At 55.6% G+C, this 15833-nt stretch overlaps 1 protein-coding gene across 1 annotated transcript in view; it reads right to left on the reverse strand.

The window, feature by feature from the left end:
• The window catches only part of LOC116958224 (serine/threonine-protein kinase N2-like), a 95420-nt gene that overhangs the window by 26534 nt on the left and 53053 nt on the right, over positions 1 to 15833 (reverse strand). Inside the window, exons 8-16 of the mRNA XM_076056192.1 lie at positions 14835 to 15038; positions 12273 to 12382; positions 10611 to 10754; positions 9867 to 9942; positions 7173 to 7399; positions 6122 to 6250; positions 4738 to 4877; positions 1493 to 1559; positions 519 to 610 (exon numbers count right to left, since the gene is read on the reverse strand). Coding sequence (XP_075912307.1) covers positions 519 to 610; positions 1493 to 1559; positions 4738 to 4877; positions 6122 to 6250; positions 7173 to 7399; positions 9867 to 9942; positions 10611 to 10754; positions 12273 to 12382; positions 14835 to 15038 — 1189 coding nt within the window. The remainder of the gene's footprint in view (positions 1 to 518; positions 611 to 1492; positions 1560 to 4737; positions 4878 to 6121; positions 6251 to 7172; positions 7400 to 9866; positions 9943 to 10610; positions 10755 to 12272; positions 12383 to 14834; positions 15039 to 15833) is intronic.

Here is a 15833-nt window from a genome sequence, read left to right on the forward strand (position 1 = left end):
GAGTGTATGAGTGAGTGAGTGAGTGTATGAGTGAGTGTATGAGTGAGTGAGAGTATGAGTGAGTGTATGAGAGAGTGAGTGAGTGTATGAGTGAGTGTGTGAGTGAGTTAGTGTATGAGAGGGTGAGTGAGTGTATGAGTGAGTGTATGAGTGAGTGAGTGTATGAGTGAGTGAGTGTATGAGTGAGTGAGTAAATTAATCAGTGGGTTATAGTGAGTGGGTAGGTGGGTGAGTGATTGGATGAGCTGATGAGTGACAGGGTGAGAACGTGGCTGAGTGGGTCTACGATCGAGTGAGTGAATGAGTGGGTGCGTGGGCGAGGGAGTGGGTGAGTGAGTGGGCGAGGGAGTGGGTGAGTGAGTGGGCGAGAGAGTGGGTGAGTGAGTGGGTGAGGGAGCGAGTTCAAGTTGATGCTGTGTGACCAGGGTGGGAACTCGAGAGACCGGGATACAGGCGTCTCATTCGCAAGAGTGACCCGGATGTCGATGACGACAACGTTGTTGGTGTTCCGTCGTTACCTTTCCACCTCATCGCGGGCGACGATGTCGCCTTTCTTCAACGCCTTGATGGCGAACATCTCGCCAGTGTGGCGGTATTCGGCTAGGAGCACCTGGGCACACGCACGCACACAGACGCACGCACACAGACGCACGCACGCACGCAGACGCACGCACACACACGCACACACGCAGACGTGAACCAACGATCGTGGATGACCCCGCGCGTGGCCTTTAAAAGCCTTTGCCATTCCGATGACTTAACTAAACAATGAAACTATTTTTTTATTTTACCCGGAAGGGCCCCACTGAGCTATACAGCTCTTTTTTTCAGAAGAGACGTGGCTATCCCAAATGATAGGCCAAAGAAGTGTGGCGTATCACGTGGAAATGTAGAGCGGCCAAACACTCTATAAACACGTGGTGATGTTGTTTCTAAATGTGGAGGGAATAAACCGGAGGACCTGGAGAAAAATCCACGCGACCACAGGAGGAGAGAAACCGCAAACTCCAAATATACAGCAGAAGGCGTCGTCAGGGTCGGGATCGAACCCACGACCTCCTGCGTACCAGGGCGAGGTAGTTAACATCTCCAAGCCACCGTGTAGATGATGATGATGAGAGAGAGAGACACGCAGACTTCAAATATACAGCAGCAGGCGTCGTCAGGGTCAGGATCGAACCCACGACCTCCTGTGTACCAGGGCGAGGTAGTTAACATCTCATAGCCACCGTGATGATGATGAGAGAGACACACAAACTCCAAATATACAGCAGCAGCAGGCATCGTCAGGGTCGGGATCGAACCCACGACCTCCTGCGTACCAGGGCGAGGTAGTTAACATCTCCTACCCACCGTGATGATGATGATGATGAGAGAGACGCAAACTCCAAATATACAGCAGCAGCAGGCATCGTCAGGGTCGGGATCGAACCCACGACCTCCTGCGTACCAGGGAGGGAGGGGGGTGGGTGGGGGGGGGGGGGTTCCTCACCTTGCCAAAGTGGCCCCGACCCAGCACAGAAGTACACCTGAAGTTCTCCATGCTCAGGCTTGGATGGCTGGGGGAGGGGGAGCGGGGGGAGCAGAGGTGGGGGGGGGGGGGGGAAGACGTGGGGGGGGGGAGACGCGAGTGAGGAGAAGTGGGTGGGTGAGGCTGTTAAGGAGTTTGAATAACTTAACGCCAATCAAGTTAACGCCGGTGAAGTTAACGCCGGTGAAGTTAACGCCGGTGAAGTTAACACCGGTGAAGTTAACGCCGGTGAAGTTAACTTCACGCCCGTTAAGCTGTGCAATGTTAATAACCACGCAGGATTCGATGATAACAAAGTTGAGTTGTGACTTACGTACCCCCGTGCTTAATTTGTGTGTTTCGACGATTCGCCTTCGAGCAAATCTGCGTGTCGCCTGCTGAAGCCAGTCGTAATTACTGGCGGAGCGTCGTACACAGATTGTAAATGTTGTGGCTTTGGCCCTCCAACAAATCGGTGTGCTGTACTAGTGCACTACACTATACACTACACTATATACTACTATACACTACTATACACTACACTACTATACACTACACTATATACTGCTATACACTACTATACACTACACTATACACTACTATACACTACACTATATACTACTATACACTACACTACTATACACTACACTACTATACACTACACTATATACTACTATACACTACTATACACTACACCATATACTACTATACACTACTATACACTACACTACTATACACTACACTATATACTGCTATACACTACTATACACTACACTATATACTACTATACACTACACTATACACTACTATACACACTATATACTACTATACACTACACTACTATACACTACACTATACACTACACTACTATACACTACACTATATACTACTATACACTACTATACACTACACCATATACTACTATACTCTACTATACACTACACTACTATACACTACACTATATACTGCTATACACTACTATACACTACACTATATACTACTATACACTACTATACACTACACTATACACTACTATACACTACACTATACACTACTATACACTACACTACTATACACGACACTATACACTACACTACTATACACTACACTATATAGTACTATACACTACACTATATACTACTATACACTACACTATATACTACTATACACTACTATACATGACACTATACACTACACTACTATACACTACACTATATACTACACTACTATACACTACACTATATACTACTATACACTACACTACTATACACTACACTACTATACACTACACTACTATACACTACACTATATACTACTATACACTACACTTACACACTGCACTACACACTAGTGCTGTACTGGTGACGAATTGGCCACGTTCTGTTTACGTGACAACCCTTACCAGTTGGCTGTGTCGGGTGGTGGCGGGCTTTAACGACACAACATTTATATATTGACGCGATCTAACCAAAAAAAAAAACCTCTATTGTGTATGACATTGGTCGTGAAAGCCTCCCACGTGTTGAACGAACTCAAATCTGTCCGTGTCTCGCACCAGCCTTACCCCCACGTCACCCCCATGAAGGGCATCTCTCACACCCCCAGGGGAGACGTGCATGATGCACCCCAAGGCTAAGAACCACCGCTCCAGACTCAGTTACAGGAAGTTCCTGGGAAGTTGTCGTAGTTTGGTTAGGGGGGGGGGGGGTTCTGGGGGGTGCTGGGGGGGGTGGCGAGGAATAAACCCTCGCACACTCCTCGTTCATGCCGCACGAGTGGGGGCGAGTGGGAAGGCGGGGTGGGCGAGTGCGTAGGTGAGTGGGCGAGTGTGTGGGCGAGTGGGTGAGTGGAAGAGAGTGTGGGCGAGTGGTTGAGTGGGTGGATGAGTGGAGTGAGTGCATGAGTGGGCGAGCGGGTGAGTGAGCGAGTGGGTGAGCGAGTGGGTGAGCGAGCGAGCGGGTGAGCTAGCGAGCGGGTGAGCGAGCGGGCGAGCAAGCGAGTGGGTGAGTGCGTAGGTGAGTGGGCGAGTGTGTGGGCGAGTGGGTGAGTGGGAGAGAGTGTGGGTGAGTGGGTGGATGAGTGGAGTGAGTGCATGAGTGGGCGAGCGGGTGAGTGCGAGCGAGGAGCGGGGGACGTGAGCGAGCTAGCGGGTGAGTCGGGTGAGCGAGCGAGTGGGTGAGCGAGCGAGCGGGTGAGCGGAGCGGGTGAGCGAGCGAGTGGGCGAGCGAGTGGGTGAGCGAGCGGTGAGCGAGCGGGTGAGTGAGCGAGTGGGTGAGCGAGCGAGGTAGCGATGGTGAGCGAGTGGGTGAGCGAGTGGGTGGGCGAGCGATGGGCGCGAGCGAGTGGGCGAGCGAGTGGGAGAGGTGTGGGCGAGTGCTTGAGTGGGTGGATGAGTGGAGTGAGTGAGCGAGTGGGTGAGCGAGCGGGTGAGCGAGCGGGTGAGTGAGCGAGTGGGTGAGCGAGCGAGCGGGTGAGCGAGTGGGTGAGCGAGTGGGTGAGCGAGTGGGTGGGCGAGCGAGTGGGCGAGCGAGTGGGCGAGCGAGTGGGCGAGCGAGTGGGCGAGCGAGTGGGAGAGTGTGTGGGCGAGTGCTTGAGTGGGTGGATGAGTGGAGTGAGTGCGTAGGTGAGTGAGCAAGTGGGTGAGTGGGAGTGAGTTGGGAGAGTGGCTGGATGAGTGGTTGCGTGTGTGGGCGAGCGAGGGCATGAGTGAGTGGGCGAGTGGTTGAGTGGGTGGAATGAGTGAGGTGAGTGGTGAGTGGGAGTGGTAGAGTGTGTGGGCGAGTGGTTGAGTGGGCGAGCAGTTGAGTGGGTGAGCAGTTGAGTGGGTGAATGGGAGAGTGTGTGGGTGAGTGCTTGAGTGGGTGGATGAGTGGACTGAGTGCGTAGGTGAGTGAGCGAACGAGCGGGCGAGCGAGCGAGCGGGCGGGCGGGCGAGCGAGCGGGGTGAGCGAGTGAGTGGGCGAGCGAGTGGGAGAGTGTGTGGGTGAGTGCTTGAGTGGGTGGATGAGTGAGTAGGTGAGTGGGTGAGTGAGTGGGAGAGTGGTGGAGTGTGTGGGCGAGTGGTTGAGTGGGCAAGTAGTTGAGTGGGTGAGTGGGACAGTGTGTGGTGACGTCACCGCCACTTAGTGGCGAATGGCGGTTGTTGTTGTTGTTGTAATTGGCTCAACGGCGGAATTGAACTTGATTCCGCTTCTTCCAAGGTCCGTGCTGGCTGTGTCGCCGCTCACCTGGCTACGGGGGGCCTGCGTCGGCTGCTGGGGGGCCGGTAGGGGCCGCCCGGGGCTGCGCCGTGGCCGGCGGTGTGGCCGGGACGAGGGTGGTGGCCGACGGGAGAGAGATGAGGACGCTCTGCCTGTCGTTCAGGAAGTCAAAGGACGAGATGGCTTCCTGGCGGGAGGGGAGGGAGGACAGGGAGAGAGGCGAGAGGGAGGGAGAGGAGGGAGGGAGAGGCGAGAGGAGGGAGGGAGGGAGAGGAGGGAGGGAGGGAGAGGAGGGAGGGAAAGGCGAGAGGGAGGGAGGGAGAGGAGGGAGGGAGGGAGAGGAGGGAGGGAGGGAGAGGAGGGACAGAGGGAGGGAGAGGAGGGAGGGAGGGAAAGGCGAGAGGAGGGAGAGAGGGGCGAGAGGGAGGGAGGAGAGAGGAGGGAGGGAGGGAGGGAAGGAGGGAGAGGAGGGATGGAGGGAGGAGAGGGGAATGAGGGAGGCAAAGGAGTGGGTACACCCACAGTCAATCGGCAGGCCATGTTGCGGAGAGAGGCGGGGGGGGGGATAAAGGCGTCCACCTCTTTCATCCAACAGACCTCTGGCCTAACCAAAGGCAGGAATCAATTGTGAAGGTGTTGAATATATAAAGTTGCCGAGCCTGTTCTTTCCCCACGCGTCCTGCTGCCCGCCCCCTGCCCAAAGCCCCCCCCCTGCCCCCCACCAACACCCCCCCCCCCCCCACCAACACCCCCCCCCACCAACGCCCATCCCATTCCCCCCACCCTTTATGAACCCACGTGGACGGCGATGGTGGCAGCCATGTTTCTTGCTATCGTTGTCATTCCCCCCACGCGCACCTCCAATCGGCACCGTCGGGCTACGTACGGTCCCAAAGAAGTTTGACGTACATGCACACACACGTACACGCACACACACACGCACACACACACGTACACACACACGTACGCACACACACACACGTACACACACTACGCACACACACACGTACGCACACACACACACGTACACACGCACACGTATACACACGCACACGTACGCACACGCACACGTACGCACACACACGTACGCACACACACGTACGCACACACACGTACGCACACACACGTACGCACACACACGTACACACACACACGTACGCACACACACGTACGCACACACACGTACACACACACACGTACGCACAAACACACACGTACACACACACACGTACGCACAAACACACACGTACGCACACACACACACAATACACACACGTACACGCACACGTACGCACACACATACACACACACACGTGCACACACACACACGTACACACACACGTCCGCAAACACACACATGCAAACACACGCACGCAAACACACACACGTATACACACGATCCAACCCTTACCTGGACATCTGGGGTCATGTTGTTGTTGTTGTTGGGTCCGGGAGTCACCAGCCCCTCGCCAAGGGCCATCTCCTGGTCGGTTCCGGAGGCAGAGTCCGCCTCAAAGTTCAGCCTCTGCACCGAGCGATCCTGCAGGAAGCCGGCCACCAGCCATGTGAAGAAGGATGAGCACAAGCAGAGACAGAGATCTCCACCCCCCCCCACCACCACCACCCCGTGTAGCCTTAGCAGAGTGTTGGGGCAAGTGCTGTTAGTGGCGAGTAGCAGCAGCGCCTATGAAGGCCGGCACTGTGGCACACCACCACCACCACCACCAATGATGAAGAGACAAATATCCCCCGTGTAGTCTTAACAGAGTGTTGGGGCAAGTGCTGATAGTAGCGAGTAGCAGCATCTATGAAGGCCAGCACGGGACACAATGGGCTGAGTGGCTAACACCATTATCACCGCCGCCACTCCCCGCCACGACCACTACTAACTCGCCATCATCACCACCACCACTGCCACCATCACCACCACCACCACCATCACCCACCACCGCAACCCATCACCCACCACCGCCACCACCACCACCCATCACCACCACCACCACTACCACCCATCACCACCAACGCCACCCATCACCACCAACGCCACCCATCATCACCAGCACCACTGCCACCCATCACCACCACCACTACCCACCACCCACCACCATCACCACCCATCACCACCACTACCCATCACCATCACCACCACCATCACCACCACCACCACCCACCCATCACCACCACCCATCACCACCACCACCACCCACCCATCACCACCACCCAACACCACCATCACCATCACCACCACCCATCACCACCACCCTCACCCATCACCACCACCCATCACCACCACCACCACCATCACCACCCATCACACCACCCCACCACCACCATCACCACCACACCCATCACCACCACCGCCACCATCACCACCACCACCACCACCCACCACCACCACCACCGCCACCCATCACCACCATCACCACCACCACCACCCCATCACCACCACCACCGCCACCCACACGCCGCCTCACCCCGTGAGCGGCGACTGCGGCCCGGCCGTCTTGGCGTGCTCCCGCGCCCCGGTGGGCGTGGGGGAGCTGGGGGGCACGGGCCCCCCCCCTCCCGCCCGACGGGGGGGGGCTGAAGGACGAGGGGGTGTTGCAGGGGGGCACTGAGCGCTTCATGAGGCGGCTCCACGTGGGGATGTTGATGTTCATCTGGGGGGCCCTCAGGAACGTCTTGCCCACTATAACACGGCGGGGGGGGGGGGGTGGTTGTGGGTGGGGGGTGGTGGGGGGGGGGGTGGTGGGGGGGGGTGGTGGGGGTGGTGGTGGGGGGGGGGTGGTGGTGGGGGGGGGGGGTGGTGGGTGGTACAGCAGCAGTGTAATTCACAGGGGCCGTGGCACGAGAGAGCGAATGGACAAGTCAAGAGGAGCGGGCGGCTAGTCGCGACATTTGTCGCCTGCTTACTCAGCCACCTTGTAGAATTGTGTTCCGACCGAGTCACCATCACCCACCCCCCCCTCAACCCCCCCCCCCCCCTTGCCTGACCCGACACGGTTCTGAAAAAGAGATGGCACGAATGGTGAACGTCGATATTTTTTTCCCCACGCTCTTTACTAACTCACTCCGTCTGTTGTCGTTGTTGGTTGTTGTATCCTCGAATCTTGCAACTCAATTTTAACCCACTCCCCAATGTGGTATCGACTGCAAACTCGGCATATTATGTCATACCGATGACAATACTATATTCTATCGTAAAAAATAAAATTAGATATTTTTAAACATTATTTTTTACACGTCATGTTTCGGCTTGGGTCTAATTGTCCACGCTCAACTCACGTTGGCTGTAAATCACCACGGGCCCCTTACGTTGTTGGCCAAGCTTCGGGGCCACTTCCTGGAGTCGTGGAGTTCTGCCATTACTAGTACGGTACATTTCACGAAAGCGTGATTTTAAAAAAAGTATATTTTTTTAAATATTACTTATTTGTTTTACCGACTGTCCGTTTTTTGCGAGGTAACCAGTTTAACACGGGAGGCTTTCCGTACCCCATCGGATCACAGCGATTAAGTCCTCTGGCTCTATCTCAGACCGGAAGTCGGTGGATTTGCTTCACAATTCCGGCAAATCGCCCGCCGATGATGCCGACTGATGTAAATACCAGCGAAACGCCACGCTACGCACATTGTACATGTTGTGGATTTACTCTCCAACACACCGGTTGGGCTGAAGTAGTATACTACACTATACACTACACTAAACACCACACTATACACTACAATACACTATACTAGTAACTCGTTGGCGCATTTTGTTAACGTGACAAACCTTACTGGCTGTGTCGGGTGGTGGAGGGGTTATGACACAACATTCATACTTACAGCGATCTAACCCCAAAAAACGTTATTTTGAATATCCCTCACTAGCTGGTAGCTGCAAGCGAATAAAAACACAATTCAACGGACGTTCTGCGCGCACAAAAAAATAAACTTTAGCCATTTTTCAATCGCACCAGGTAAGGCCCCATATATTGTAGCTTCTGAAAGAGCCTCTTGGCGTTCTGTTTCACCTTTAGGCATCGTGCTCTGGTCTACTGACACTGCTAGTGAGACTAGAGAAGGCTACTGCTGTTTCTGGTGTAGGCCCAATCAGTTTCAAAGACAATGCGTAATTTGTTGTTATTATTATTATCAGAGCAAGTGAGGGCTTTACCATTCTGGCGAATTGCACGACCATGCTGGATGTAATTACCAGCGAAACGTCGTACTCAAACTGTAAATGTTGTGGATTCACTCTTCAACACACCGGTGGGCTAAAGTAGTGAATTATTTGTCTTTTGTCAACGTGACACTTTTTTTGCTGATTGGCCGTGTCGGGTGGTGGAGGGTTACGACATGTTTATAAATAAACGCGATCTAACCCAAAAACCTTTATTATGAATAATATTGGTCGCGAAAGCCTACGTGTTAAACTTTATTATGGATTATTATCAGAGTATGTGTTTCTTTGCATGTGTGTGCTTGATGCAGTATTTGATTCCTTGCTACAGGTAGAATCTATCTGGTGTTTGAACATCTTAACGCAACTGCTGTTCCATTGACAGAAAAGGGTAAAACCTCTTCTTATTTTTCCTAACTTTGATCCCGGCAAACAAAGGTATCCCACGGTACAGCTGCTCACACCGCGAGCTACAGATGCTCTGTTACGTGGTGTGGCATTGTCCTTGTGCTGTCCCGTTGTTCTCTGGTCTACTGACACTGCCGGTGAGACTAGGCCATAGAGAAGGCTGCCGCCGTCTCTGGTGAAGGCCCCAATCAGTTTCAAACACAATGCAAGTAACATTGCAATTACATTATTATTAAAGACAATGCAAGTAACATGACAATTATATTATCATTAAACACAACGCGTATATTATTATTATTATTTGCCATCAGAGCATGTTTGTTTAGCATGTTTTGCCACGAGCACTGCGTGTGGTTACAATGCAGACTTGAGATGATGCCTTGCCCAAAAAACGTATCGCACATTTGGGGTGTTTGAACGTCCTGACGGAACTACTGTTTCACTGCCAGAAAGGGGATAAACCCTAGGAATGGACACCGATTGTTACATCCTGCCCACCACCCACCCCAACTCCCATCCGGTGAGACAGCACAGAGGCCCGGCCATCCCCGACCCACCGCTCACCGCTCACCCGGTAACTCACCTTGCTGCTTGAGAAAGATCCGTCTCTGTCGCTGGAGCTTCGGTTTCCTCTCGATGACCGGGTTAAAGAAGGTCACCTGCAGACAGCATGCACACAGTGTGAGTGGGTCTTACAGGAAGCGCACACACACACACAGCGCACACGGTGTGAGTGGCTCATACAGGCGGCACACACACACACAGTGCACACGGTGTGAGTGGCTCATACAGGCGGCACACACACACACAGTGCACACGGTGTGAGTGGCTCATACAGGCGGCACACACACAGCGCACACGGTGTGAGTGGCTCATACAGGCGGCACACACACACAGCGCACATGGTGTGAGTGGCTCATACAGGCAACACACACAGAGCACACACGGTGTGAGTGGCTCATACAGGCGGCACACACACACAGCGCACATGGTGTGAGTGGCTCATACAGGCAACACACACACAGAGCACACACGGTGTGAGTGGCTCATACAGGCAACACACACACAGAGCACACACGGTGTGAGTGGCTCATACAGGCGGCACACACACAGCGAACACGGTGTGAGTGGCTCATACAGGCGGCACACACACAGCGCACACGGTGTGAGTGGCTCGTACAGGCAGCACACACACACTCACACCGCACACGGTGTGAGTGGCTCATACAGGCGGCACACACACTCACACCGCACACGGTGTGAGTGGCTCATACAGGCGGCACACACCACCCTGTCACCACCTGTCACCACCCTGTCACCAGCGCACCTCTGCGAACAGCATGCCCTGCGGCTCCAGGTAGAGGCACATGCCGTGCCGCTGGTTGTCCAGGAAGTCCTCCAGCCGCAGGAACTTGACAGCGCAGAGAGAGCGCCAGTCGCGCCAGTACACCGAGATCTCCAGCTCGCGCGACTGCACGGACGGTGGTGGTGGTGTAGGTGGGTGGTGGTGGTGATGGTGTAGGTGGTAGTGGTGATGGTGGTGGTGGTGATGGTGTAGGTGGTAGTGGTGGTGGTGATGGTGTAGTTGGTTGTGATGGTGATGATGATGTAGGTGGTAGTGGTGGTGATGGTGGTGGTGATGGTGTAGGTGGTAGTGGTGGTAATGGTGGTGGTGATGTAGGTGGTAGTGATGGGAGGTGGTAGTGGTGGTGATGGTGTAGGTGGGTGGTGATGGTGTAGGTGGTAGTGGTGGTGGTGATGGTGTAGGCGGTAGTGGTGGTGATGGTGTAGGTGGTAGTGGTGGTGATGGTGTAGGTGGTAGTGGTGGTGATGATGGTGTAGGTGGTAGTGGTGGTGATGGTGTAGGTGGTAGTGATGGTGATGGGAGGTGGTGGTGAAGGTCACGGCATGAGGTGCGGTGTAGGTGACGGTGGTGGTGGTGAAGGTTACGGCATGAGGTGCGGTGTAGGTGACGGTGGTGGTGGTGAAGGTTACGGCATGAGGTGCGGTGTAGGTGACGGTGGTGGTGGTGGTGAAGGTTACGGCATGAGGTGCGGCGTAGGTGACGGTGGTGGTGGTGAAGGTTACGGCATGAGGTGCGGTGTAGGTGACGGTGGAGGTGGTGGTGAAGGTTACGGCATGAGGTGCGGTGTAGGTGATGGTGGCGACGGTGGTTGTTTGAGATGTGCGGGTGGTTAACGATGCAGGGTGGGAGGAGAGGTCAGAGTAGGCATAGACAAGGGGTCACGGTGAGTGCACCATGGAAGAGAGGGCACGTCATCACCATTGACTCATGTAAGTGTAGCCTGGGGTTCACGTCATCTAAGGCATCCTTTTCGGGGGGGGGGGGGGGGGGGGGTTTCTTAAAAACCCCACATTTGGTGAGATGTTAACATGGCAAAAACCTAGAAATCTACTGCAAACAATAATGTTGCAATGCTAAAAGCGCCTTTCACTCGGAGATCACCAAGGCGCTGTACAAACAAAGGCAAAGGACTTCCAAACCCCCCCCACGTGTAGCCTTGACAGGCTGCGGGGGGGAAAAGTGCTGTTAGCGAAGCAGCAGCCAACGGTGGTAGTCGGAGGTGCGGTAGTGCTGGTGACACCACCGCCACCACGCCGTTGCAGAAACCGGGCGACCAGAGCTCGATTCCAGCTCACGGCCGACACCGGTGACGATTATCTCAACCGGTCCTGGGGCCACCCCCGAGGTCGACTCGGCCTACAAGCGAATACCCGGTGCGGTGTGTAGTGCACATCGCCGCTGGGGAGACAAAGGCGGGCGGGGGCGGGCGTGGTGCTGGCCACCCACCCACCCCCCCCCCCCGTGTGCCACAGTGACGTGACCCTTCGTCGCTGCTGCTGCTGTTGCTGCTGCTGCTCGCTAACAGCACTTGACCCGACGGTCTGTTAAAGCTACACGGGGGACCTTTGTCTGTGGTGGTGGTGGTGGTGGTGGTGGCGGTGGTGCCGAGTGCACTCCCCGTACCCTGTCCAGCTCGATGGTGAACTTGAGGTCCCAGCACTGGTTGCCGATGGGTTTCCACGTCGTCTGTCCAACCACGGAGTTGTCCAGCTTCAGCACGGCCAGGATCTCGTCTGCTGGGACGTGGGGTGGGGGGGGTTGGGGGGTGGAGTTGGGGGTGGGGGGAGGGGCAGAGTGAGTTCATTTCAATCGGTCTTCAATTTGTGCCTGAAGAGCGCCACAAGTGCCACCATCACATCTACCGCTCTGTGTAAGGGCTTGGCGTTGGCCATCAACTTCCATACGCGTGCCGTTCCGGACTTCATAGGCGCTCTCGCTAAAAGCACTTGCCCACACAGGAGTCTTAATATTCTTGGTTCTTTCGGTAAAGTCACCCACCACGTGGAAGGGAAACAATAAAATAATAAAAATATAAAACAATAAAATTCTCACGACGTTTCGACTGCAACACAAGAAGCAATCATCATCAGGTGTGAAAACCACAGCAAGAACATTTGAAAAAAGTGGCGGGTTTTTTTATTTTATTGTTTCCCTTCTACGTGGTGACTTTACCGAAAGAACCAAGAATATGAATCCCTGCAGTCACGAAAGCTTTAAGGCTAAACGGGGAATCTTTGTCTCTTCATCATTGGTGGTGGTGATGGGTGGCGTTGGTGTTGATGGGTGGTGGTGGTGGTGGTGATGGGTGGCGGTGGTGGGTGGTGGTGGTGGTGGGTGATGGGTTGCGGTGGTGGGTGATGGTGGTGGTGGTGATGGTGGCAGTGGTGGTGGTGATGATGGCGGAGGTAGTAGTGGTGGTGGTGGTGAGTGACTGCGATGGTCGTGGCAGTGAGTGGCGGCGGTGATGATGGTGTTAGCCACTCAGCCCATTGTGTCCCGTGCTGGCCTTCATAGACGCTGCTACTCGCTACTAACAGCACTTGCCCCAACACTCTGTTAAGACTACACGGGGGATATTTGTCTCTTCATCATTGGTGGTGGTGGTGGTGTGCCACAGTGCCGGCCTTCATAGGCGCTGCTGCTACTCGCCACTAACAGCACTTGCCCCAACACTCTGCTAAGGCTACACGGGGTGGTGGTGGTGGGGGGGGTGGAGATCTCTGTCTCTGCTTGTGCTCATCCTTCTTCACATGGCTGGTGGCCGGCTTCCTGCAGGGATCGCTCGGTGCAGAGGCTGAACTTTGAGGCGGACTCTGCCTCCGGAACCGACCAGGAGATGGCCCTTGGCGAGGGGCCGGTGACAACATGACCCCAGATGTCCAGGTGAGAGTTGGATCGTGTGTGTACGTGTGTGTACGTCTGTGTGTACGTCTGTGTGTGTACGTGTGTGTGTGTACGTGGTGGTGTAGTGGTTAGCGCTACGCTGCGCTATGAACCTGGCGACCCGGGTTCGATTCCCGCTCACGGCCAACACCAGTGACGATTATCTTAACCGGTCCGGGGCTTCCCCGAGGTCGACTCAGCCTGAAATGAGTACCTGGTGCGGTGTGTGTAGTAAACATCGCTACTGGGGAGACAAAGGCGGTCGGGCGTGGTGCTGGCCACCCACCCCCTCGTGTACCGTTCCGGCCTTCATAGGTGCTCGCTAACAGCACTTGCCCCTACAGTCTGTTAAGGCTATACGGGGGATCTTTGTCTTTGATCTTTGTGTGCACGTGTGTGTGTACGTGTGTGTGTACGCGTGCGTATACACGTGTGTACGTGTGTGTGTGTACATGTGTACGTGTGTACACGTGTGTACGTCCAACTTCTTTAGCGCCATACGTAGCCAGACCGTGCTAATTGGAGGTGCGGGGGGGGGGAAAACAACAAACTAAACAACAACAACAACATAACAAAAATGGCGGGTGCTGCCATCTTTGCCCTCCGCTTAGGTTCACAAAGGGTGGGGGGGCGCTCGGCTTCACGGGTGATCTCTGCACGTGAGTGAGTGCGTGCGTGTGTTAGTACGTAAGTGCGTGACTGCGTGAGTGCATGAGTGCATGCGTAAGCGTGGGTGCTTAAGTGAGTGCGTGAGTGAGTGCGTGAGTGAGTGAGTGAGTGCGTGAGTGAGTGAGTGCGTGAGTGAGCGAGCGAGTGAGCGAGTGAGTGAGTGCGTGAGTGAGTGCGTGAGTGAGTGAGCGAGTGCGTGAGTGAGTGTGTGAGTGCGTGAGTGAGTGAGTGTGTGAGCGAGTGTGTGAGTGTGTGAGCGAGTGAGTGAGCGCGTGAGCGAGTGAGCGAGTGAGCGAGTGAGTGAGCGAGCGAGCGAGTGAGCGAGTGAGCGAGTGAGTGAGCGAGTGAGCGAGTGAGCGCGTGAGTGAGCGAGTGAGTGAGCGCGCACGTGAGCGCATGAGCGAGTGAGTGAGCGAGTGAGCGAGTGAGTGAGTGAGTAAGCGAGTGAGCGAGTGAGTGAGCGAGTGAGCGCGTGAGTGAGTGAGTGAGCGAGTGAGTGAGCGCGCACGTGAGCGCATGAGCGAGTGAGTGCGTGAGTGAGTGTGTGAGTGAGCGAGTGAGCGAGTGCGTGAGTGCGTGAACGAGCGAGTGAGCACGTGTGTGCGTGCGTGCGAGCGCGTGAGAGAGACGCACTGGCGACGTCGTCGGGCTTGATGGTGGCGGTGGAGCGCACGGACACGGAGCGCCCGTACACGCTTTTGTTGCTGCGGCTGATGAAGGAGCCCGTCTTGTTGTCGCCGGGGCTGCCCGCGGGCAGCGTGGCGGCCGTCGCCTTCGAACGGTTGGGGACGCTCTCCAGCAGGTCCTGGCAGCCCATGAGGCGGACCTCCAGCGTGCCTGGTGCGGTGCGGGGCGGGGCGGGAAAATGTGACCCTGGGATGTGTGTGTGTGTGGTCTTTGTGTGGTGGTGCTGGTGGTGGTGGTGATGGCCGCCTGGATGCTTACCCCGCCCCCCCGCGGAGGAGGAGAGGAGGGCGAGGGGGGGCGAGGGGGGGGCGAGGGGCGACGGTGAGTGGACGGGGGAGGCGGGGGGTGGTGGGCGGGGGGTCACATCTCAATCTCCAACACGCTCTCAGATTGTACACCGCCCGCTCTCGCTCGGGGAGCAAGACTCGGAGTCGCGAGGTGTGGCCGTGCGAGAGAGCGGTGTGTGTGCGTTGGTGACGGTGGTGGTGTGGTGAGAGAGAGCGGTGTGTGTGTGTTGGTGACGGTGGTGGTGTGGTGAGAGAGACAGAGAGAGCGGTGTGTGTGTGTTGGTGACGGTGGTGGTGTGGTGAGAGAGACAGAGAGAGCGGTGTGTGTGTGTTGGTGACGGTGGTGGTGGTGGTGTGGTGAGAGAGAGAGAGTGGTGTGTGTGTGTTGGTGACGGTGCGGTGAGAGAGAGAGAGAGAGCGGTGTGTGTGTGTTGGTGACGGTGGTGGTGTGGTGAGAGAGAGCGGTGTGTGCTTGTTGGTGACGGTGGTGGTGTGGTGAGAGAGAGAGAGCGGTGTGTGTGTGTTGGTGACGGTGGTGGTGTGGTGAGAGAGAGCGGTGTGTGTGCGTGTTGGTGACGGTGGTGGTGTGGTGAGAGCGAGTGGTGTGTGTGTGTTGGTGACGGTGGTGGTGCGGTGAGAGAGAGAGAGAGCGGTGTGT

The sequence above is a fragment of the Petromyzon marinus genome, chromosome 74 (genome assembly GCF_048934315.1).
Source record: "Petromyzon marinus isolate PM22_M1 ecotype Great Lakes invasive population chromosome 74, UKy_Petmar_22M1.pri1.0, whole genome shotgun sequence".
NCBI classification, from domain to species: Eukaryota; Metazoa; Chordata; class Hyperoartia; order Petromyzontiformes; family Petromyzontidae; genus Petromyzon; species Petromyzon marinus.